General features: G+C 41.5%; 1 protein-coding gene across 1 annotated transcript in view; it reads left to right on the top strand.

Annotated features, from left to right (window-relative positions):
• Tm7sf3 (transmembrane 7 superfamily member 3) overlaps positions 1–25,587 on the top strand; it is a 48,402-nt gene extending 22,815 nt beyond the window's left edge. The window contains exons 3-12 of the mRNA XM_042677455.1: positions 778–928; positions 1,926–2,046; positions 2,880–3,051; positions 5,871–6,048; positions 9,789–9,875; positions 13,243–13,323; positions 14,000–14,152; positions 18,438–18,535; positions 19,787–19,949; positions 25,062–25,587. Of these exons, the coding sequence (XP_042533389.1) occupies positions 778–928; positions 1,926–2,046; positions 2,880–3,051; positions 5,871–6,048; positions 9,789–9,875; positions 13,243–13,323; positions 14,000–14,152; positions 18,438–18,535; positions 19,787–19,949; positions 25,062–25,324 (1,467 nt within the window). The 3' untranslated portion in view covers positions 25,325–25,587. The remainder of the gene's footprint in view (positions 1–777; positions 929–1,925; positions 2,047–2,879; positions 3,052–5,870; positions 6,049–9,788; positions 9,876–13,242; positions 13,324–13,999; positions 14,153–18,437; positions 18,536–19,786; positions 19,950–25,061) is intronic.
• Positions 25,588–25,817: the final 230 nt, after the last annotated feature.

Consider the following 25,817-nt stretch of genomic DNA (forward strand, 5'->3'; position numbering starts at 1 on the left):
ACATAGCCAGGTGCTAGGGGCTCATACCTGTAATCCTAACTACTTGGAAGACTGAGATAGGAGAATCTCAGTTCAAAGACCAGCTTAGGCAGAAAAGTCCATGATACTCTTTTTATCTCCAATTAACTAACAAAATCTAGAAGTGGAGATGAGGATCAAGTGGTAGAATACTAGCCTTGAGCTTAGGACACACACACACACACACACAAACACACACACACACAAACACACACACACACACACACACACACACACACACACGTTTTATTGTTTATCAGTTACTCAGTCTATGGTATTTTATTTAAAAAGCCCATACTTGACTAAGACAATGCTATTTTTTTGAAGAGTTATCCAGGCATAATGTAGAATAGAAACATAAAGAGGAAAATAATTCTTCCTAGGGTGATTATTTTGTTTCCTTTTTTTTTTTTTTTTTTAATGCCAATATTGGAGCTTGAGCTCAGGGCCTGTTCCTGTCCCTTAGCTTTTTGGCTCGAGGCTGGTGCTATACCATTTAGCCACATCTCCCCTTCTAGCTTTTTTTCTGATTAATTGGAGATAAGAGTCCTAGACTTTCTTGCCAAAGCTGTCTTGGAATTTTGATCCTCAGATCTCAACCTGTAGCTAGAATTACAGGCTTGAGCCTCCAGCACCTGGCTTTTTGTTTCCTTGTTGTCTTCAGAAGATTTTGAATAGGGAATACGTACTAGATCAGCTTTATACTTTAGCACTTTGTTGCTTACACCTGTTGATGATGACTTCTCTTTCTAATTGCAGACTATTCTTCCCAATACATCAGGAACAGGAAGTGACAGAGGCCTGGTTTTTATTCTTAGACCAAAGCAGACTCTGTGTACACTGCACTTGGAGACCCTAGAAGAGAAACCTGTCCATAACATGGCCATCCCACTCTCCTACTCAGAAGGAGGTGACCTTCCTGCTAATCTGTGGGTTCTGTGGAAAGGAAAATTTTCTATTAGGATTATTTATTTATATGTTGGTTGTAAGGCTTGAACTCAGGGCCTGGGCACTATCCCTGAGCTCTTTTGTTCAAGGATAGTACTCTATTTTGAGCCACAGCTCTGCTTTTGTTTTTCTGGTGGTTAATTGGAGATAAGAGTCTCACAGCAACTTTTTTGCCTGATCTGGCTTCAAACCATGATCCTTAGATCTCAGCCTCCTTAGTAGCTAGGATTCCAGGCGAGAGCCACCAGCGTCTGGCTATCATTTCTTTAATCAGAAATAGTTACTGGGCAAGGAAACCAGAAAATTAGCAAGATGGAAGGAGCTAGAAAGAATATTTATTTACTTGTTTATTTTGTTTCTGGTCTTGGGGCTTGAGCTTAGGGCCTGGGCACTGTCCTAGAGTTTTTTTCCTTCAAACTAGCACTCTACTAGCTTCACTGCAACTCTCTTCTGGTTTTTTGGTGGTTAATTGGAGATAAGAGACTCAGGGAGTTTCTTCACAAGCTGGCTTCTCACTGAGATCCTCAGATCTAAGCCCCCTGATTAGCTAGGATTACAGGCATGAGCCACCAGTACCTGGCTTGACAAAACATATATTCATTTACTCATACATTAAGCCAGGAACCATTATAAAAGCAGTAACAGAAAGTCAAATCACAGTCCTAAAAATTGAGTCATTTTTTTAGGAGAGGAAGCAGTAAGCTTAGAGAGCATGAAACCAAGTGTCAATCCAAACTAAAGTGGCCGAGATCTAAGGGTCATGGTTCAAAGGCATTCTAGGCATGAAAGTTTGTGTAAGACTGTTATTGCCAATTAACCAACAAAAAGCTGTGGCTCAAGGGATAGAGTGCTAGCTTTTAAAGAAAAAGCTAAGGGACAGTGCACAGGTCCTGAGTTGAAGCCCCAGTACCACCATATACACACCAAAAAAAATCTAAAGTAACTTGTTTTTCCTTTAGATCCTATTCCTGGAGGATGTAATTTGGAGTTTGACTTAGATATTGACCCCAACATTTACTTGGAGTATAATTTCTTTGAAATGACCATCAAATTTGCTCCAGCCAATGTTGGCTTCGCAAGGTATAATGATCTCCCAATCTTTCCAAGCTATTCAATGTCATTCATGACTGTGTATTAAACTCTCTCGAGTATTCTGTAGTCAAATTGGAAGGTTTCATTTTTGTGTGGAATTGTCTAGTGTATACTTCATTACCAATGTTTGAACTGTGATTTGTTTTTTAACATTACACCATCTCTATTCTATTTGTATGAACTCTTTATTATATGAAGAGCCAGATATGGACCTATTATGAGCTTAGAAGTATATCTTAGTTACTACAAAGCATTTTTTGTGTGTGCGTGTGTCGGTTGTGGGACTTGAACTCAGCCTGGGCGCTATTCCTCAGCTCTTTAGCTCAAAGCTAGCGCTCTACCACTGGAGCCATAGCACCACTTCTGGCTTTCTGAGTTGTTTATTGGAGATAAGAGTCTCACGGCCTTTCCTGCCCAGGCTGGCTTTGAATTGTGATCCTCAGATCTCAGCCTCCTGAGTAGCTAAGATTACAGGCGTGAGCCACCTGCTCCCTGCCCTACAACACATTTTTTAAATATAGAAAGCAATCAAGAGCATTGGTGGCTCATGCCTGAAATCCTAGCTAGAAATCGTAGGATTACAGTTTGAAGCTTGCCCAGGCAGCAAAGTCTGTGAGACTTTTACCTCTAATTAACCAGAAGTAGAGAAGTGGTAGAATGCCAGCTTTAAGTGAGAAAACCTAAGCAAGAAATTGAGGTCCTGAGTTCACATTCCAGTCCTCCATCCCCCTATGTTGCCTGAAATTAGAGCTTCTGGTCCTTTTTTGTAGATGGTACTTTCATCAAGGAGATTGATGTTCAGTTTTCTTTGTTGACTTTAGAGGTGTAGCTCCTCCACCCTGTGACACTGAGGAGGGCGAGGACTTACGGTGGAGGTTGCAGTATGATGTGTACCAGTATTTTCTGCCTGAGAATGACCTCACTGAGGATGCATTGCTCCAGCATCTGCAGAGGATGGCTCAGGTCCCAGAGGTGAGGGCCAATGCTGTCAAGGTAAGTGATTCTCAATGTTTGTGTGGCTACACTCTGACCTCTTTGTATGAGTGTAGTTCCTCCCTCTAATACTAGCTGCTGTTGAATCTGGAATGTGAGGTTTGAGGTTCAAAGCCAGTCAAGGCAAGATAGTTCTTGAGGTTCTCTTTTTTTTTTTGGGTCCGGTTGTGGGGCTTGAACTCGGGGCCTGGGCGCTGTCCCTCAGCTCTTCAGCTCAAGGCTAGCGCTCTACCACTTGAGCCACAGCACCACTTCCGGCTTTTTTCTTTTTGCTTATGTGGTGCTGAGGAATCAAACCCAGGGCCTCAGGCATGCAAGGCAAGCGCTCTACCACTGAGCCACCTTCCCAGCCCCGGTTCTTGAGGTTCTTATTTCCAATTAACTAGCAAAAAGATGGAAATGTAACTGTTGTTCAAGTGATAGAGCACCAGCCTTGAGGGAAAAAGTTAAGAGACAATGCCCAGGCGCTGAGTTTGAGCCTCAGCATCAGTACCAGGAAAAAATAGAAAAAGAAAAGTGTCAATGAGGATGGAGGGGCTATCAGGAGCTTATTTATTTTTTATTTTTATTTTGAATGTGCATACAAAATATGACCAGCTTCTTTGTGGCCTGGTTACCTTGAGACCTAAGCTGTACTCTGATAACTATTAGGAAAAATCTGGCAATTCTGAATGTTACAGCTTACTATTATTTTTTGTATGTACTTGATACTGGTACTAGGGATTGACTCAGGGGCAGGTGTTGTCACTTGTCTTTTTTACTCAAGAATGGCACACTACCTCTAGAGCCATCCTTCTATTTCTGGCTTTTTACTGGTTAATTAGAGATAAGAGTCTCATGGATTTGTCTACCTGGGCTGCCTTTTTGAACCTCGATTCTCAGATCTCAGTCTCCTGAATAGCTAGGATTATATGAGTACAATATTTATATGTGTGTATGTGTTGGTCCTGGGGCTTGAACTCAAGGTCTGGGCATTGTCCTTGAGGTTTTTTGCTCAAAGCTGGTGTTCTTTTTGCTCACTTGATCCACAGCTCCACTTTCTGCTTTTTGGTGGTTAATTGGAAATAAGCATCTCAGGGATTTTCCTGCCCATGCTGGCTTTGAGTCAGCTCTCAGCCCCCTGAGTCACTAGAATACAGGTCTGAGCTACTGATGCCCAGCTACTAAAACAGTGCTTTCTTTCTTTCTTTTTTTTTGTTGGTCAGGGCCTTGACCTCTGAGCCTGGGCGCTATCCCTCAGCTCTTCAGCTCAGTGCTAGCACGCTAAAACTATAAGTAATGTTTTGTCATTTGAGGTCATGTTAGGCAAAAATAAATAATTTGTGAGATCGTATCAGATTTTGTATTAGTTAGTTGTATAGTTTATAGTCATAATTACTGTTACATAATAAAAAAAGTTAAATATGATTCCTGGCTGGTCACTAGTGGCTCATGCCTGTAATATTAGCTATTTGGAAGCTGAGATCTGAAGATCAAGTTTCAAAGCCAGCCTGGGAAGAAAAATCTAAGGGACTCTAATATCTAGTAAGCAGCAAAAAGTCATAAGATAAGGCTCAAATGGTAAAGTGCCAGCCTTGACTGAGAAAGTCATGTGAGAGCAGGAGGCCCTGGGTTCAAGCTACAATACTCAATACTGGCACACACAAAAAAAGATTCCTGTTTTTATGTTGTTTAAAATTTAATAAACTAAAGAAATATAGTTGTCCCAACTATATTTATATGTTATTTAGATCATATTTTACTTAAAATGCTAATGTTTAACGAACTATACCAAAACTTTGAGAGCATTTTAAATAAGGAATTGTTTATTAGCATATACAGACTTCATAGGATGGGCTGGCCTTTTGATAGAGTTAAATTAGCTAGCTGGTGTATACTGTAAACAGAAATTACAATTTTAGACAAAAATTATAATTATAAAAATTATAAATCCTAGGATTTCTAGCTAGGATTTCAGGCATGAACCACCAATGCCCTTGATCACTTTCTATATTTATTTAGGAAGTTGAGATCTGAGGATTCCAGTTCAAAGCCAGCCTCAAGTGGTAGTGCGCCAGGCTTGAGCTGAAAAGCTAAGGGACAGTACTCAGCTCCTTTCAAGCCCTGATATTCACATACACACACACACACACACACACATACACACCAAAAAATTAATATTGCAACTCTTTTTTTTGCCAGTCCTCTGGCTTGAACTCAGGGCCTTGGTACTGTCCCTGAGCTTCTTTGCTCAAGGCTGGCACTCTGGCTCTTGAGCCACATTTCTGGCTTTTTCTGTTTATATGGTACTGTTTATGTGGTACTGAGGAATGGAACCCAGTCATGCATGCTAGCCAGCACTCTACCACTAAACTCTACCACTACCTAATATCGCAACTCTTTACATATGGTCAGAATAATATAGAATATCCTTCCAAAAAAATCTAACCACATGGGACTGGGAATGTGGCTTAGTGGGTAGAGTGCTTGCCTAGCCCTGGGTTCAATTCCAATTCCTTGGTACCACATAAAAATAAACAAGTAGGGGCTGGGAAGGTGGCTCAGTGGTAGAGCGCTTGCCTTGCAGGCTCGAGCCCCTGGGTTCGATTCCTCAGCACCACATAAGCAGGAAAAAAAAAGCCGGAAGTGGTGCTGTGGCTCAAGTGGTAGAGCGCTAGCCTTGAGCTGAAGAGCTGAGGGACAGCGCCCAGGCTCAGAGTTCAGGCCCCACGACCAGACCCAAAAAAATAAAAAATAAATAAATAAGTAAAACAATTGGTTTTTTTTGTTTGTTTGTTTTTAAATCTAACCACTAATTTGTGCATTGTTTTTGGCTTTAGGTGGTTACTCTAACAGCTAATGATAAGACAGAGGTTTCCTTCTCTTCCCTCCCGGGCCAAGGAGTCATTTATAATGTCATTGTCTGGGATCCCTCCTTAAATACTTCTGCTGCTTATGTACCTGTTCACACATACGCTTGCAGCTTCAATGCAGTGGAGAGTAGCTGTGCTTCCCTGGGTGAGTATATGGATTTTGACAAATCCTTCTTTGGCTTTGCAGATCACTTTCTACTAATACAGAGCTTAAGAATGTTCAAATATGCTTTTGTCTAGTTTTTTGGGGTTTATTTTTTTCCCCTTTCTGGTCTTAGGGCTTGAACTCAGAGCCTGGTTACTGTCCCTTAGCTTTTCTGCTCAAGACTGGCTTTGTTCCTGGCAGCTAGTGCATTACCACTTGAGCCACAGCTCCACTTTTGGCTTTTTGGTGGTTCATTGGAGATAACAGTCTCATGAACTTTCCTGCTTGGTCTTGTTTTGAACCATAATTGTCAGATCTCAGCCTCCTGAGTAGAGTAGTATTACTAGGTGAGCTCCAGTGCCCATTTGTCTAGTTTTCATTTATTCATTCATTCACTTTTTTCAACCCATTCATTGATTCAATGATATAGCAAATGCCTCATGAGCTTTTCTGGTATTTTCTGTTCAAGAGCCTGGAAAATAAATGTGAATAATACAACTAAAGGACTTGTGCTATGTAGTATATATATTGAGTTGGAGGAGATGTTATACACAAGAAGAGTTACAAGGAAAAAAAACACAATCAGAAAGGGAGATAATGTGGGGCTGGGAGAAGGCACTCTGAGTTGGCATGGCTAGGGAAGGCCTTAGAGGCAGGGTATTGCAAGTATGAAGGAGGGCCTCTGTGTGCCAGGCACAGGGAATACCTATGCAAAGCCTCATTTCTGGGATCCTGCCTATGTTGGTTTGAAGAAACAAGGTGAGAACAGTGTGTGGAGGAGCTTGAGGAGGATGGAAGGAGAAGGGAGGCCAGAGGTGCAGGGCCTTGTACCTCATTGTATGGACTTTAGGGTTTTTTTCCTTCCCGTTTGTTTGTTGATCCAGTATTGGGGCTTAAAGTCAGGGCCTCGGTGCTGTCCTTTAGCTTTTTTGCTCAAGGCTGGTATTCTGCCACTTGATCTGCACCTCCATTTCTGGCTTTTTTTTTGAGATATAAGAGTTTCAAAGAAAGCCAGGTGCCAGTGGCTCACGCCTGTAATCCTAGCTACTCAGGAGGCTGAGATCTGAGGATCACGGTTCAAAGCCAGCTGGGGCAGGAAAGCCCATGAGACTCTCATCTCCAGTAAAGGACTGAGGAAACCTAAAGTGTTAGAGTGCTAACCTTGAGCTGAAGAGCTGAGGGACACTGTTCAGGCCCAGAGTTCAAGCCCCATGACCAACCAAAAAAAAAGATTCTCAAAAAATTTGTTCTATCAAGGCTAGTTTTGAATCATGATCCTCAGATCTCAGCATCCTGAGTGGCTAAGATTAGAGGCATTAACCACAGTACTGTTTTCGGATCTGTAGATGTTATAAATTTGACTAGTTGTTTCACTAGTATACTTTATAAGCCTCCCAAATTTTCATTTTTCTTCTCTGGGGTCCAGTTCAGGGTCCTGGGTTGTATTTAACTAACATGTCTTCTTTACTCTGAAATAGGTCCTCAGTCTGTTTTTCTTTCAAAACTTTGGCCTTTATGAGAAATAGAGTATATTCACTTTAAAATTTTGTTTTTAATTGTTACCATCAAGATGATATACAGAGGGGTTCCAGTTACGTAGCTCAGATAAAAGTACATTTTTTGTTTTTTTGGTCAGTCTTGGGGCTTAAACTCTGGGCCTGGGTAATGTCCCTGAGCTCTTCAGCTCAAGGTGAGTGCTTTACCATTTGACCCACAGTACCACTTGCAGTTTTCTGGTGGCTAATTGGAGATAAGAGTCTCACAGACTTTTCCTGCCCAGGCTGGCTTTGAACTGCAATTCTCAGATCTCAGCCTCCTGAGTAACTAGGATTATAGGCATGATCCACCTGTGCCTGGCTATTAATAGCTGAGTATGTTGTGTGTGTGTGTGTGTGTGTGTGTGTGTGTGTGTGTGTCTGTGTGTGTGTGTCTGTGTGTGTGTGTGTGTGTCTGTGTGTGTGTGTGTTATGGTTTGAACTCAGTACCACCAGTTTCATTAACACAATTTTCCATTAAAATGGTAAGAAGAATTTTTTAATAGCATCAAATTAACAGCCAGCATCTTTTCTAAATCATTCAGTTTCTTTCCACTGTTGGCTTGAATGAGATTTTAGATATGTATCATAAACTTCTTTTAATTTATGAAGGCCCTCCCTATCTAATTTTTCTTAGTAGTTTATTTTTTGAACCCACAGAATTGTTTTAGGCAAAAAGTCTTTTTTTTTTTTTAAATTTCCTGTGGGGCTTGAGCTCAGGACCTGGGCTGTTGTCCCTGAGCCTCTTTGTGCTCAAGGCTAGCATTACCACTTGAGCCACAGTTCCACTTCTGGTTTTCTGGTGTTTAATTGGATATAAGAATCTCATGGGGCTTGGAAGGTGGCTCAGTGGTAGAGTGCTTGCCTTGCATGCATGAGGCCCTGGGTTCGATTCCTTAGCACCACATAAGCAAAAAAAAAAAAAAAAAAAGCCGGAAGTGGTGAGTGTGGCTCAAGTGGTAGAGCACTAGCCTTGAGCTGAAGAGCTGAGGGACAGTGCCCAGGCCCAGAGTTCAGGCCTCACGACCGGACCCAAAAAAAAAAAGAATCTCATGGACTTTCCTCCTGGGCTAGCTTTGAATCATGATCCTCAGATCTGAACCTTCTGAGTAGGTAGGATTATCTGTTTATCTGCCTCCCCCAAATATGTAGGCAGTATTATTTACCTCTGTTAGTAATTTGTATTTTCTGATCATGTGTGACACACCACACACACAGACATACACACACACACGCACGCGCACACGCACGTGCGCAGGTCCTGAAGCGGGGGCATACACTCAGAGCCAGGCTACTGTTGTAGGTTATTTGGAGATAAGTGTCTCAGAGACTTTCCTGTCTGGGTTGGTTTTGAACCTTGATCCTTAGTTATTAGCTACCTACCACCTGGCTGATTTTTTCAGTTTTATAAAATTAGCTGTTGAGGATGAGTGGATCAAGAAAGTATGTGGCAAATACATATACATCTGTATATGTATATACATATATACACATACACACATGGACATATGTGTGTATATACATATGTATATATATGTGTGTATATGTATATGAATTTTCTTAAATCAGGAAGAATAATTTGTCATTTTTAGAGAAATGGATGGCCCATGAAAAGAATTACGTTAAGTATATCAGGCTCAGAGAATGGGACTGATGTTTTCTCTCCTATGGAAGTTATGTCTGAGCTATAAACATATATATACATACATTGCCATATGTGTATATTCACAAACAAATCCACTGAAGTATGCTATAGGGGAAGATTCCAATGTTGTAACTCTTCTGAACATCTAACTTATGGTTTAACAACATGAACACCAGGAAGCTAGAACGCGTTTTGTCAGATGGGGTGTGGTCAAGGGGAGGGGGACAGATGGATGGAGAGAGGAAGATGGGTGAATACAATTACAGTAGTCAGTGCACACATGTGAAAACAGGGCCGGGTAACTTGAAGGGGTGGGGTTGGGAGAGATGGGGGAGGGCAGTGAAAAGGGCGACAATGATCAAGATGCATTGTACTTACAAACTGACATTTTGAATTGAAACCATTTTGTCTAATCACTTAAAGATAATTTATTATTATTGCTTACATAGATTAATTCACTAGAGGTACAGGTATATTTTTAAGATAAATTGAGACTTTGTTAATTAAATAACAGAATACCAGATTGTTTGTATTTACTGTGAAGTTGTGGTTGTTTTTAGGAAGAGTTTCGACCAGAGTGTTCTTCAGTCTCTCTGCTCTGCTTGGTCTCTTCATTTGTTTTTTTGGACACAGATTCTGGAAAACAGGTATCCCATCTAATGTAAATGATAGTTATGTGCATCAGTGGCTTGTTGGGTAGTGAATGCCTAAGGTCTTCCTAGATTTGTGGTTGGTTCTTTCTATGAAGTAGTGATTTTTTTTTTAATTTATTCATTTTTTGTGCAGGTAGCTTTTTCTTTAAGGCTGGTGCTCTACCACTTGAGATACATCACTTCCTGTTTTTTGCTGGTTGGACATAAGAATCTTTTAAATTTATCTTCTCGAGTAGCTAGAATTACAGGTACTTTTTCTTGATTAGTTGAAAATAGAGTATTATGGGAGACTATTTAATTCCTTAAGATGTAAATTTTTTTATTTATTTTTTTTATTATTTTTTGCCAGTTCTGTGGCTTGAACTTGGCCTGGGCACTGTCCCTGAGTTTCTTTTGCTCAAGGCTAGCACTCTGCCACTTTTGGCTTTTTCTTTTTATGTGGTACTGAGGAATTGAACCCAGAGCTTCATGTATGCTAGGCAAGCACTCTACCACTAAGCTACATTCCCAGTCCAAGTATAAATCTTGAATAAGAAATTTTATTGGTATACCTGAGCAGAATCCTAGAGATATTATGTTTTTTCTTTCATACTGATTTTGATATTATTTTTTAATAGTTCATACTGCTATCATCTGTATATTGTAATTGAGATATAGTATAAATGTTACCAATAGTAAATGAGAAGAATTCAAGAAAAGAGTGTTTCATCTTCTTTAAATAGGATTGTCTTACTAATAGGAAATGAAGTTTTCTATGTGCTTGTGCTTTCAGGTATTTTAATGGGTGAGATGATTCTTCTTAAAAGAAGAAATAAAAGTCACATTTTGCAGGCCAGGCACTGGTGGCTCATGCCTGTAATCTTGCTACTCAGGAGGCTGAGATCTGAGGATCACAGTTTAAAGGCAGCCTGGGCAAGAAAGTCCATGAAACTCTTACTTCCATGAAACTACTCAGAAAAACCCAGAAGTGGTGCTGTAATAGAGTGCTAGCCTTGAGGAAAATGAAGCTCAGAGATAGTACCCAGGCTCTGAGTTCAAGCTCCAGGACTGGCACCAAAAAAAAGTCACATTTTGTTTTTTAATGCTCCTTTTTGATTGCTTCCCATTTTATTTTTGTTTCTATAATTGCAAGATTTAGTCTATGCAGGTGAGAATTCCAATTGTGTGAGTCCTTTGACTAACTACAGCTTAACAAAATGAATACCAGAAATCTGAATCATGTTTTGTCAATATTTTTGAAGTTATGGGGTAGGAAGGCAGACAAATGGAGAGTGGAAGGGTGAGTGGATACAGTTATAATGTTCAGTGTACATATGAGCGAATGGAACCAGTTAACTTAAGGAGATAAGTGGAGTTGGGAGAGATGAGGTAACATTGATCAAGATGCATTATACTCATAAACTGACATATTAAGTTGAAACATCTTTATACAACTGTTCAAAAATAATTAACCTTGGCACCACTGGCTCATGCCTGTGATCCTAGCTAGTCAGGAGGCTGGGATTGAGATCTAAGGGTTATGGTTTGAAGCCACATGAGGCAGGAAAGTCCCTGAGAATTGTCTTCAATTAAACACTAAAAAGCTGAAAGTAGACCTGTGGCTCAAGTGGTAGAGTGCCATCCTTGGGCACAAAACTCAGGGACAGTGCACAGGCCCTGAGTTCAAGCCCCAGGACCAGCATGAAAAAAAAAAAGACCAGCGCCAGTGGCTCACGCCTATAATTCTAGCTTCTCAGGAGGCTGAGATCTGAGGATCATGGTTCAAAGCCAGCCTGGGCAGGACAGTCTGTGAGACTCTTATCTCCAATAAAACCACCAGAAAAGCAGAAGTGGCACTGTGGGTTAAGTGGTAGAGCTCTCACCTTGAGCCAAAGAGCGAGGGACAGTGCCCAGACCCAGAGCTGAAGCCCCACGACTGACAAAAAAAAAAAAAAAAAGAAAAGAAAAGGTATGTATAAGCCAGGTGCTGGTGGTTCATGCCTATAATCCTAGCTACTCAGGAGGCTGAGATCTGAGGATTCTTGTTTGAAGTCAGCCTGGGCAGAAAAGTCCATAAGACTCTTATCTACAATACACTGCTTAAAAAACCTGGAAGTGGTACTCTGGCTCAAGTGGTAGATCACTCAACTTGAGCAAAAGATGCTCAAGGACAGCACCTGAGCCCAGGTGTTCAAGCCCCAGGAACAGGAAAAATAGAAAAGAAAGAAAAAGTATATACATCTAAAGATTTAATGCATAGTTTCAGATTAGACATAATTTACAAAGGTCCTGTTTTTCTTTGATCCTTAGCATTGCAGAGAAAAAGAACTGTTTAAAGTAAATATAAATAAGAAATTTAAAAATAACTATTTAGTCATTGAAATTGATCTGCATCCACTTTGACATCAGTGGCTCATGCTTGTAATATTAGCTATTCAGGAGGCTGTGATCTGAGGATTTAAGTTAGAAGCCAACCCTGGCAGGAAGTCTATGGGACTCTCTTTTGTTTTGTCAGTCATGAGGCTTGAACTCAGGGCCTAGGCCCTGTCCCTATTTGCTCAAAGCTAGTGCTCTACCACTTCGAGCCACAGCTCCACTTACAGTTTTCGGGTGGTTAATTGGTGATGCATAGGCTGGCTTTGAACTATCATCCTCAGATCTCAGCTTCCTGACTAGCTAGGATTATTGGCATGAACCCCCAGGGCCAGCTTCTGTAGGATTCTTTTTTTTTGGGGGGGGGGAGGTCCGGTTGTGGGGCCTGAACTCTGGGCCTGGGCGCTGTCCCTCAGCTCTTCAGTTCAAGGCTAGAGCTCTACCACTTGAGCCACAGCGCCACTTCCGGCTTGTTTTTTTCTTTTTGCTTATGTGGTGCTGGGGAATCGAACCCAGGGCCTCATGCATGCAAGGCAAGCGCTCTACCACTGGGCCACCTTCCCAACCCCTTCTGTAGGATTCTTACCTGTAACTGAAAACCTGGAAGTGGAAGTGTGGCTCAAGTAGTAGAGTGCTAACCTTGAGAGAAAAAGCTAAGGGACATGTCAGGCCATGAGTTGAAGCCTCAGTACCTGCAGCAGCACCCCCCAAAAAAAAAAAAAAAAAAACACAAAGAAATTGACTTAGATTCATGAAAATGTGTTCTGTAAATTAACAATTTTTGATATCTACTCAATAAAAAATTATTTTAAATAAATTTATTTCCAATGACTTCTAAATTTCTCTTTGCTTCGTATATAATTATTTTTCTTCTTAAAATGCCAGTCTGAATAAATTCTAGAAGCTTAAGCATCTACTTGTAGACTAGATATTTAAATTGCATGGTAAGAAGTGTATCTAATCACATCTTTTTTGTTTGTTTATTTGTTTCATGTTGGTTTGCTCCTAGAATTGTTCTTCATAGGTTTTATCTTCCTGGGATTCTTCTTTTATATCCTGATTGCAAGACTGACATCTATGAAATATGATGGTAAGTGAAATTAAGTAATTGTGTGTTGAAAGAGGAAATAGCCATATTTGCAGTTTACCTTTCCTTCTGCAGTTTGACCCATATTGTGTGGACATCCCATTATATGTGAAACAGTGGGCCTCCCCTTTCCTAAAGCACTTAAGTGCTGATACTGGGATTTGAACTCAGAACCTTATGCTTTAATGTGCCTTTTTCACTCAAGGCTAATACTACCACTTGAACCACACCTTAGGTCTCTTGGATATGTCAGCCTAGGCTGACTTTGAATTGTGATTCTCAGATCTCAGCCTCCTGAGTAGCTAGTGTTACAGGCATGCACCACTAGTCTTGGACAAGAATTTCTTTATCTTAAATACCCCTTTCTCCAAGTCCATTTCATATAATAGAATGCTTATCATCTTTTCTTTCTTGGGCCAACATATTGACGAGCCTAGTCTGTCTTGAACAGTTCTGTTGCAGTCTTACCTGGGACTAAGCTGCACGTCAGTCAGGTTCAGGTCCCTCCTTAGAGAGGGCTGCTGTGCACACACAGCCTTCCTGCTGGGAAGGCTACCCTGGCTCTGCTGTGTGACTATAGCTGGCAGTATGTGTATATATATATGTATATATATATATATATATATATGTATATACACACACACACATATAATATATATATGTTTTTTTCTTTATACAGTTCTCCTGGTATTAACAGCCTTAGCCGGAAGCATTGGAGGAGTTTTCTTGGTGGCTGCCTGGTGGAGATTTGGAATCCTTATGTTCTGTATGCTTTGTGTTGGGCTGGTGTTGGGGTTCCTCACCTCATGCATTATGTTCTTCACTCCACTGGGTAGGAGCTATGTAACTGATGTTCTGTGGGGTTGATTCATTGTTTGGAAGACTTTATTTTTTTCTTTCTAGAGTCACATATTTGCTTGTTAGGGATTTGAATCCTGGAAGGATGTTGCATATCTCCATCTTTTGAAGAATTCTGGCGATTTTTATGACGTGGCACTTTCGAGAAGGCCTATGTCTTCTGCTGTAATCCTAGGTACTAGGAGGCTGAGATTTAAGGATTACCATTTGAAACCAATCTAGAGAGACAGATCAGAGAGACTCTTATTTCCAACTAATCAGCAAAAGAAAAAAGAAAGTAGAAGTATAACTCCAGCCTTGAGTGAAAAAGCCAAGAGAGAGCACACAGGCCCCAACGTCAAACCTCAGTACCAGTACGAAGGAAAAAAAAAAAAAAAAAGGACTAAGAAAATCCACAAAGAAGGGAGGTAGACTAACTACCAACCAAAGTGTTTATAGAAGAGAGAATTTAAGTATTTTGTCCTTGTTGAGGCAGAGCGTGTATACCAGCCACGTTATGTTGACTATTAGGTGTTCTCTGACCTTCACCTTTCTATCTGTTGTTCTTCTGTTGTGTTTATTTCCTCTGGGCCCAGGTCAGTTATGGCTGTGGACCCAAGGCAGTGGCTAGAGTGAGGTGAGGCGGGCCTGGCCTGAGGACTCCAGTAGCAGCAATTCCCAAGGGATGCGTTGCTCCAAATAAGGCCAGCTGTGTCCCACTGCAGAGTTTCCGTGGGGCTGGGACAATTGCAGCTGGATGTAGGGATGGAGAGATGGGATCTCAAGCACATCTATTGAATCAGGGAGCCCTCTGCCAAAGTTTGTGCCTTGCCCTACACAAATGATCCAGCAAGAGCTGTTGATTCTCAGTGAGCTTTGGCTTTTTTCCCATGTAAACCTTTTGGTTTGTTTGGTGATTCATTTGGTGAGTAGCCATTGGCATGCATATATATATATATATACATATATATATATTTTCCTTTGTACAGTTCTTCTTGTATTAACAGCTTCAGCCAGAAGCATTGGAGGAGTTTTCTAGGTGGCTGCCAGGTGGAGATTTGGAGGCAGGCCATAGTTTTTTTAGGGCTATAGCTGGTTTTCCAAGGCCCACTCATCCCCTAGGTAGGGACTCCAGGTACCAGATGTATACATACCTCCCAGTTGAATAATGGCTTCTTATTGGCCAGTCTTGCAGAGAGACTCCTGGGCAGTTGCATTTCTATATATATCTTGAGCTTAGTGGTGAGTAGAGGTATACAGCTGGCCAAGAGGGAACTTCACTGTTTTGCTTGTTTGTGTTCATGGCCACCTCTTCCCTCAGGCAGTGGGATATAGTCACTGCTTGGCTGGGCCTGTACTTAGTGAGGTTTGCTAGATCTAAGTTTGCCTTTGCACTCAGAGGCCTTGTGCTCTTGATTGGCTTCTTCACTCAAGGCTGGTGCTCTGTTACTTGAGCTACACCTCCTCTTCTGATTTTTTGCTGGTTCATTGGAGAGTCTCACAGACTTTTCTACTTGGGCTGGCTTTAAACTGTGATCATCCGATCTCAGCCTCCTAGTAGCTAGGATTACAGGCATGAGCCATTGGCACCTGGCTTCTACTATCCTTTTTTAAAGGCAAGTGCAATTGTCTTTAAGCTTTTTGAAGAACTATTCCTGTTAATGAAAATAACTTATTCCCTTCAGATATATTAATGCATTATCTCATAGTTTAAGTACAATTAGAGTGAGCAACTCAGTTTTGTTTAAAGCATCAAAATTTGGCTGTCTTCTTATATCTGATTTGATTACTGCCATTTTTACCTTATGTGGATAGCAAAGAGATTATTTTCTGGAAAGGGAAAAGACCCATTCTTCACATGACTGCATATACTATTCTTTTCTTTTTTTTCTTTTCTTTTTACTTTTGGGTGACAATACTGGTTTTATTTACTTTTATTTATTTATTTACTTCTTTTTGTGTCAGACCTGGGGCTTGAACTCAGGGTTGGGGTGTTGTCTCTGATCTTTTTTGTGCAAGGCTGCGCTCTACCACTTGAACCACAGCTCCACTTCTGGCTTTTTTTGTGTATATAGTTAATTGAAAGTCTCACAGACTTTCCTGTATTGGCTGGGCTTGAACCATTATCCTCAGATCTTAGCCTCCTGAGTAGCAGCTAGGACAGGCATGAGCCACCAGTGTTCAGCAGTACTGGGGTTGACATTTAAGATTTCATACTTCCTAGGCAAATGCTATATCCGTTGAGTCACAAATAGCCCTTTTTGTTTCAGTTTGCTTTGCCCTTTTTTTTTTAATAGGTAGGGTTTATGCTTTTGCCTTTGTGGGCCTTGAATCACAATCCTCCTATTTCCAACTCAGTAGTAGTTGGAATTACAGGTGTGTATAATGCACTGCCTTATTTGTTGAGATAGGATCCCATGTTTTGGTCAGTCAACTTTCAAACCCCATCCTCTTATTTCTGTATTCTGTGTAGCTAGGATTATAGACATGTACAATTATGCCTGGCCCATAACAATTTCCCTAGATTCGTTGGAAGGCATTTTTTATCTTTTTATGCTACTGGAGATAGAACCAAGGGATTTGAGCATGCTAGGCAAGAGCTGTATTGCTAAGTTACATGGCTAGCCCATTTTTATATTTTTATTTTGAGACAGTGTCTTGGTAAACTGCTCAGGCTGGCCTTAAATGCATTCTTGTAGATCTCAACCTCTGAGTAGCTGGGATTATAGCTACTCATCAGTGTACTTGACTTTTCTTTTTGAATTTCATTTATAAGAGGGCATTACTGGGGCTGGGAAAGTGGCTCAGTGGTAGAGCGCTTGCATGACTGAGGCCCTGGGTTCAATTCCTCAGCATCACATAAGCAAAAAGAAAAAACCCGAAAGTGGTGCTGTGGCTCAAGTGTAGAGTGCTAGCCTTGAGCTGAAGAGCTGAGGGTCAGCGCCCAGGCCCAGAGTTCAGGTCCCACGACCGGACCCCCCCAAAAAAAATAAAAAATAAAAAAAAGAAGGCATTACTTTCATATTGGTGACATACTCGAACCTGACAGAAGTTAGGTAAGAGCAGTTATCTCACATCTATTAAGAGGATTTTGTGACCTGCACTAGTAACTCAATACCTATAATCCTAGCTACTCTGGAGGTTGAGATCTGAGGATCTTGGTTCAAAATCAGCCTGAGCAGGAAAGTCCCTGAGACTTTTTTTTTTTTGGGTCCGGTCGTGGAGCCTGAACTCTGGGCTTGGGCACTGTCCCTCAGCTTGGGAGCTGTCCCTCAGCTCAAGGCTAGCGCTCTACCACTTGAGCCACAGCGCCACTTCCGGCTTTTTTTCTTTTTGCTTATGTGGTGCTGAGGAATTGAACCCAGGGCCTCAGGCATGCAAGGCAAGTGCTCTACCACTGAGCCACCTTCCCAGCCCTCCCTGAGACTTTTTATCTACAATGAACCACCAAAACTCTAGAAGTGGAGGTGTGGCTCAAGTGGAAGAATACTAGCCTTGAGCAGAAAGAGATAAAAGATAACACCCAGACCCTGAATTTAAGCCCCAGTACTGGAACCAACAAAAAAAAAAAAAAAAGAAAAAGAGGATTTTGCTGCTTATGTTGTAATCATGGCTTAAGTTTTGAATATTTTTTCACTGTAGATTTTCTACATACCCCCAGTACAAAACAGAAAATCAGAAATTTAGAGGCAGAAGGTAGTAGTTTAGCATTTCGAGATAATAAATTCAGCCTTCTCAGTTTATGGAAATTGAGGCCTGATGTCTCAGAGCTGGTGAACAGAAGATCTGCTACTCACAGACTTCTAAATTCTGCTAAGTGCAGAGCATTTACCTGCTGGAGTCTCCCAGGCACCAAACACATCCTTCAAAGGTGACAGTATTGATCATTTTTTTTCCTGCTGGTACTGAGACTTGAATCAGGACCTTGCAATCTTGCTTAGCTTTTTTGGCTCCAGATTGGTACTCTACCATTTGAGCTACACCTCTTATTTCTGGCTTTTTGCTGGTTAATTGGAGACAAGAGTCTCAGGGACTTTCCTGCCAGGGTTGGCTTTGAACCATGATCTTTAGCTCTCAGCCCCCTGAGTAGCTAGGATGACAGCTAGTAGCTAGGATTACAGATACCGGGCAGGAATATATTGGTAATTGGGTGGAGAACAGTTGCCAGCAGATTCATGGGTTGTTACTTTAAACCTTCAGTGTGTGTTGTGTGCTCAGATAATGAGAAAATGAAATTTAACTTGGTGAACCTCTTCTCTACCATAATTTTTCTTTTTCAGGAAACCTAAAAGTTTTTCGTGATGATGGTGTGTTTTGGGTGACTTTCTCCTGTATAACCATCCTCATTCCAGTAGTTTTCCTGGGCTGCCTAAGAATTGTAAGTGTTTTATAAAAAATTAGATTTACTCTCTCTTTCTTTTGGTAGTGTGGCTTGAACTCAGGGCCTTGCACTCCTACTTGAATTTTTGCTCAGTGCTGGCACTCTGCCACTTATGTCACACTTTCTTTTTTTTTTTTTTTTTTTTTTGTCGGTTGTGGGGCTTGAACTCTGGGCCTGGGCGCTGTCCCTCAGCACTTCAGCTCAAAGCGAGCGCTCTACCACTTGAGCTACAGCGCCACTTCCGGTTTTCTGGTGGTTTATTGGAGATAGGAGTCTCACGGTCTCTCCTGCCTGGGCTGGCTTTGAACCGCGATCCTCAGATATCAGCCTCCTGAGTAGCTAGGATTACAGGCGTGAGCCACCAGCGCCCGGCTTATGTCACACTTTCATATCTGGCTTTTTTGTTCAGGTCCTGGGGCTTGAACTCAGTGACTGAGCGCTATTCCTGAGCCTTTTTGCTTATGGCTGGCACTGTGTTATCACATGAGCTACAGCTCCACTTCTGGTTCTTTTAGCAGTTAATTGGATGTAAGAGTCTCATAGACTCTCCTGCCTAGGCTAGCCTTGAACCATGATCCTCAGATCTCAGCTTCCTGAGTAGCCAGGATTTTAGGCATGAGCCACCAGTGCCCAGCATATGTCTTGTTTTTTTGCTAGTTAATTGGAGATAAGAGACTTATATCCTTTCTTGCCTAGCCTGATTTTGAACCTTGATCCTCAGCTATCAGTCTCCTGAGTAGCTAGGCAAGAGATTTTTTTTTCTTTTTTTAGTACTGGTACTGGGGCTTGAACTTAGGGCCTTAGTGCTGTCCCTTAACTTTTTTCCTTCAAGCCTGGTACTCTTCCACTTGAGATATAGCTCCCCTCTGTGCTTTTTGCTGGTTAATTTGAGATAAGAGTCTTTTGGATTTGTCTGCTTGGGCTGGCTTTGAACCTCAATCTTCAGATCTCAGTTTCCTGGGTAGCTTAGGAGTATTGGTATGAACCACCAGCACCTGGCCTAGGCAATAGACTCTTCTGAGATTGACATTGTACTAGAAGAGGGTTTTTGTGGTGCATAGCTGTTATTTTGATCCATTTTATTATAAGCATCCATTGTGGAAGTCAAGGGTGGTTTTGAGTTTATATTTTCAAGTAATCTTTATCTTTTCATGAGTTAAGGAGAAGTGACTCCTTGTGTTGGAGCCGGTTGTGATAGGCATGTTCTGCCAGGGATCATTAATGCCTCACTCTTCACCTCTTCCACAGCTAAACATCCTGACTTGTGGAATCATTGGCTCCTACTCCGTGGTTCTGGCCATTGGCAGCTACGTGTTCACAAGTCTTTCTTCCATCACCTTGAATGTCCTCAGGAGAGCACTCAATGCGGATTTCAATAAGGCTTTCACAAATGTGCCTTTTCAAACCAATGGTAGGACTTGTAAAAGCCCCTCAAACTGGGGGAGGGCAATGGAGAGACTCAGGAATGGAGGAAGGATGAGGAAATGTAGTCCTTTTTTTTTTTTTGAGTTAACATTTTTTAATTTTTTTTTTTGTCAGTCTTGGGGCTTGAACTCTGGGCTTGAGCACTGTCCCTGCGCTTTCAGCTCAAGGTGAGCACTCTGCCTCTTGAGCCACAGCGCCACTTCCAGCTTTCTAGTGGTTATTGGAGATAAGAGTCTCATGGATTTTCCTGCCTGGGCTGGCTTTGAACTGTGAACCTTAGATCTCAGCCTTCTGAGTAGCTAGGATTATAGGCGAGAGCCTCCAGGCGCCTGGCTAAATTTTTTTTTTTTTGGTTGGTCATGGGGCCTGAACTCTGGGCCTGGGTGCTATCCCTCAATTCTTCAGCTCAAGGCTAGTGGTCTAACATTTAAGCCACAGCACCACTTCCGGCTTTTTCTGCTTCTGTGGTGCTGAGGAATCGAATCCAGGGCCTCAAGCAGGCAAGGTAAGCACTCTACCACTGAGCCACCTTCCTAGACATAAAAATGTTTTTGGTTGTTATTATTTTAAAATCTTTTTATTGTTATCAAGGTAATATACAGAGGAGTTACAGTTACATAAGCCATGTAAAGAGTACATTTCTGGGCTGGGAATGTAGCTTAGTGGTAGAGTTCTTGTCTAGCATTCATGAGGCCCTGGGTTCGTTTCCTCAGTACCATATAAATAGAAAAAGCCAGAAATGATGCTGTGGCCCAACTGGTAGAATGCTAACCTTAAGCAAAAGAAGCTCAGGGATAGTGCCCAGGCCCTGAGTTCAAGCCCCAGGACGGGCCAGAATAAAGTGTACATTCCTTTTTGGATAATGTCACCCATTCCTTCATTCTCTTCTAGTCTTTTCCTGCCATGCTCACCTCACCTACAAGATGTATAGTTCATTTTCAACAGTATCCAGTGAGAACCACTGATGCAAAAATGTTTTATTTTGGGGGCTGGGAAGGTGGCTCAGTGGTAGAGCACTTGCCTTGCATGCCTGAGGCCCTGGGTTCGATTCCTCAGCATCACATAAGCAAAAAGAAAAAAGCCGGAAGTGGTGCTGTGGCTCAAGTGGTAGAGCACTAGCCTTGAGCTGAAGAGCTAAGGGACAGTGCCCAGGCCCAGAGTTCAGGCCCCACGACCGGACCCCCCCAAAAAAAATTTATAAAAATGTTTTATTTTTGACTGCAGCTGTTCCTAGAAATATAGTTGCAAGTATACAAACATTCCAATAGAAGCAAACTATCTTTTTAAATATTTAACAAGTTATAACAGATAGCTGAAAACATGGATGCAAATGAAATTCTCCCAAGAACAAAATAAAAATATCAGGTGCCAATGCTCTGGAATCCCAGCTATGAAAGTCATATACACAAAATGGTAATTCTTACATCATTGCAGGGCAAATGTACTCTTATATTCAATGTATACTATGTAAAAACTAAACTATGCAACTTGAGGGTAGGGATGGGAGGCAGGAAATAGGGGAGAATGAAGAAGGGATGGCATTGAGCCACATGCATTATACTCATAACTTGCCATATGGAATTGTAACTTCTTTGTACAGCTCCTTTATAATAAATTTTTTAAAAAGAAGCTGAGCACTGGTGGCTCATGCCTGTAATCCTGGCTACTCTGGGGGCTGAGATCTGAGGATTACAGTGAGAAGCTAGCCTAGGAAGGCAAGTCCCTGAGATTCTTATCTCCAATTAACCACCAGAAAACAGAAAGTGGTGCTTTAGCTCAAGTGGTAGGGTGCTACCCTTGAGCAAAAGATCTCAGAGCCAGAGCCTAGGCCCTGAGTTCAAGCTTTATTACCATCAAAAAAATAAAATAATTTGATATAAACATGATATTTTCCTTTCTAGTATCACTGCTGCAATACATATGTAATAGGTTTCTATATGTATTTGCCAACTGCTATGATATCAGAATCACAGTATACATTAATATACTTAAGCTCATGTTTTTTTCTTGTAGAAGTATACTAAAAATATGCTATGTATAACATTAAGAAATAGATAAAAATGAACCCTTAATCAAATGAAAATGAGCAAAGCTAAATGTTAAAAGTTGGCATGAGCTTAGTGCTGTCTCAGACATAGCTATTTAGGAGGCTGAGGTCTGAGGATCACAATTTGAAGCCAGCCTGGGAAGGAAAGTTCCTGAGACTCTTATCTCCAATTAACCAGCTAAAAGCTAGAAGTAGAGCTATGGCTCAAGTGGTAGAGCTTCACCCTTGAGCAAAAAAGCTAAAGGATAGTGCCCAGGTTTTGAGTTCAAGTTCTAGTACTTGCACAAAAAAATAATTTTGAACCAGTGAATGGGAGGGGGTAGGGGAATATCATTGAATTACTTTATATACATATATGAGAATAGAAATGAAATCCATTTTATAAAAAGGGACATGGGATAAGATTTTTTCCAGTTAAAAATATTTCTAGGGCTAGGGATGTGGCTTAGTGGTAAAGTGCTTGCCTACCACGCAAGAAACCCTGGTTTGATTCCTCAGTACCACATAAACAGAAAAGGCCAGAAGTGGTGCTGTGGCTCAAGGGTTAGAGTGTTAGCCTTGAGCAAAAGAAGCTCAGGGGCAGTGCGTAGGCCCTGAGTTCAAACCCCAGGACTGGCCAAAACACACACACACACACACACACACACTTCTAAGCTGGGATTACCTTTGTGTGTGTCTGTGTATCCGTCCTTGAGCTTGAACTCTAGATCTTATACTCTCACTTTTAAAAAAGTATTTATTTTCATTAAATTATATAAAGGGCTTTCAATTCCAGAAGTCAAGTTATGAGAACTTTCCTGCCTGGGCTGCCTTCAAACTATGATCCTCAGATCTTAGCCTCCTGAGGTAGCTAGGATTATAGGTGTGAGCCACCAGCACCTGGAGCTTGGCCACTTGAGCCACAGCTCCACTGTTTTTGCTAGTTAATTGGACATGAAAGTCTCATGGACTTAACTGCCCCAGCTGGCTTAGAATCATGATCCTCAGATCTGTTTGGCAGTTAGGTAGAATTACAAATAGGAGTCACAGGTGCCTGATAGGATTACTTCCTTTTTCTTTTTTCTTTTTTTTTGCCAGTCTTGGGCTTGAACTCAGGACCTGGGTGCTGACTCTCAGCCTGTTTGTGCTGAAGGCTAACATTCTACCATTTGAGCCACAATACTACTACAGTTTTTTTCTGAGTAGTTTATTGGAGATACGAGTCTTGGAAGTGGCGCTGTAGCTCAAGTGGTAGAGCGCTCGCCTTGAGTTGAAGAGCTGAGGGACAACGCCCAGGCCCAGAGTTCAAGCCCCACGACCGACAAAAAAAAAAAAAAAAAAAAAAACTATATATGGAGATACGAATCTCACAGACTTTCCTGCCTGATCCTCAGATCTCTGCCACCTGAGAAGCTAGGATTATAGGCGTGAGCCTATAATGCCCAGGTAGGATTGCTTACTTTATACCAAGTTATTTCTCTTATGGTAAAAAATGCTACCTGTGTGGATGATTGATACCCAACACACAGGGGTGGAATCAAGGATGAGAATGAACTCTTCATGATTATTTTTAATTTAATATGTAATCTTTCAGTTATTAAATATATTTCTCAATTACAAGATCCTGTTAGATTTTCCCTTAATTTCTTTTGTGTGTGTGTGTGTGTGTGTGTGTGTGTGTGTGTGTGGAATTCTAGTACTGGGTCTTGGACTCAAGACTGAGGCTCTGTTTCTTAGTTTTGTTTTGTTTTTTCTTAAGACTGGCACTAGGAGCTGGGAAGGTGGCTCAGTGATAGTGTTTGCTTTGCATGCATGAGTCCTGGGTTCAATTCCTCAGCACCACATAAGCAGAAAAAAGCCGGAAGTGGTGCTGTGGCTCAAGTGGTCGAGCGCTAGCCTTGAGCTAAAATGCTGAGGGACAGCACCCAGGCCCAAAGTTCAGGCCCCACAACCAACCAAAAAAAAAGACTGGCACTCTACCCATTGAGTAACAGCTTCACTTGCAGCATTTTTCTGGTTACTTAGAAATAAGTCTTAGAAACATTCCTGCTATGGCTGACTTTGAAACTATTCCTCAGATCTCAGCATCCTGAGTAGCTGTGATTACAGGCGTGAACCACTGTTGTCTGGCTTCTATTAACTTTTTGCAGTTAAAAAAATTACATTAAGCCTTCACAAGGATTGTAAAGTATGTTGATTTAAGAAATGTTATATTGTCGAAAAAGAATACACTTGTGGCTCATGCCTGTAATCCTAGTTACTCAGGAGGCTGAGATCTGAGGATCGAAGTTCAAGCCAGCCCAGGCAGGAAAGTTCGTGAAACTCTTATCTCTAATAAACCACTCAGAAAACCAGAAGTGGTGCTGTGGCTCAAGTGGTAGAGCGCTCGCCTTAGCCGAAGAGCTGAGGGACAGTGCCCAAGCCCAGAGTTCAAGCCCCACAACTGACCAAAAAAAAAAAAAATTAAGTTGAACAAACACAACTATGATTATTAGACATTATTAAAAGCAAATCTGTACATCATGGGATTTTAATCTTTTTCTTGTGTTGTTACTAGCGCTTGATGTTCTTGCTTAGCTTTTTCACTCAAGGCTGGCACTTTACCATTTCAGCCACAGCTTCACTTATAGCTGCTTGCTGATTAATTGGTGATCAGAGTCTTAGAGACTTTGATTTTTTTTTTTTTTTTTTTTTGTTCATCAGTCATGTGGCTTGAACTCGGGGCCTGGGTACTGTTCCTGAGCTCTTTTGCTCACTTTGAGCTCCAGCTCCACTTTCTGAGTCTTGTCTGGACTGGCTTTAAACCTTGATCCTCAGCCTGCCGAGCAGCTAGCATTATAGGTGTGAGCCACTGGTGCCTGGCTAAAAATGTCTAATTCATAAATAAGTCTGTAGCTTCTCTACTCATCTTTTGGTTTGTAAGCACACTAGTTTGGACTCAATTTCCCAGGAAATCTGATATTAGAAAAGAAAACATTTATTCTATGAAGGATTTAGGATGTTTTAGATTTAGAAACATGTTAAATTTAGAATTCAAGGTGCTCATCTTGTGGGTTTTGTTTTGTTTTTTAGATTTTGTTGTCCTGGCAATATGGGGTATGCTGGCTGTCAGTGGAATTACATTACAGATTCGAAGAGAAAGAGGGCAGCCATTTTTCCCTCCCCACCCTTACAAGCTGTGGAAGCAAGAGAGAGAACGCAGAGTAACAAACATCCTGGACCCCAGCCACCACATCCCTCCACTGAGAAACAGATTCTGGGGCCAATTAACCCAAATCAAAGAGTTCTTTCAGAAGCAACAGCCAGCTGGAGAGAGGACACCTCTGCTTCTGTAGACAGCACTGCACCTGCTCAGCCTGCCACACCGGGAGCTCTGATGCTCCAGTTTTTTCTCCCCTGAAGTCCAATGCAGGAATAAGGCTGTATATAATACCGTAGTGACCTTGCTGACACAGTGAGGGTACACTGGGGTATCAGGAGAGTCTAAATGAGAGAATGAGAAAGATGAAAAAAAATCACCTTCTGTCTTATAAATATATGATCAACACATTCCATTAAATGGCTAATACTAAAAAAAAACAAAAACCTGGTTCTTCTGAAAAGCCTAGAATACACACACACATAAACACACACATATTTGTTGTTTTGGTTCTGGTTCTGTGGGCCTCACACTCTGCCTTGGCTTTTTTGCTCAAAGTTGCCATTCTACCACTTGAGCCACACCTCCAGTGTTTGGTTTTGCTGATTATTTGGAAATAAGAGGTTCATGTCTGGGCTGGCTTCAAACCAGGATCCTTAGTTCTAACTAAGCCTCCTGAGTTACTAGGA

This window comes from Dipodomys spectabilis, unplaced genomic scaffold (assembly GCF_019054845.1).
Source record: "Dipodomys spectabilis isolate Male_0828 unplaced genomic scaffold, ASM1905484v1 ptg000039l, whole genome shotgun sequence".
Lineage (NCBI taxonomy): Eukaryota > Metazoa > Chordata > Mammalia > Rodentia > Heteromyidae > Dipodomys > Dipodomys spectabilis.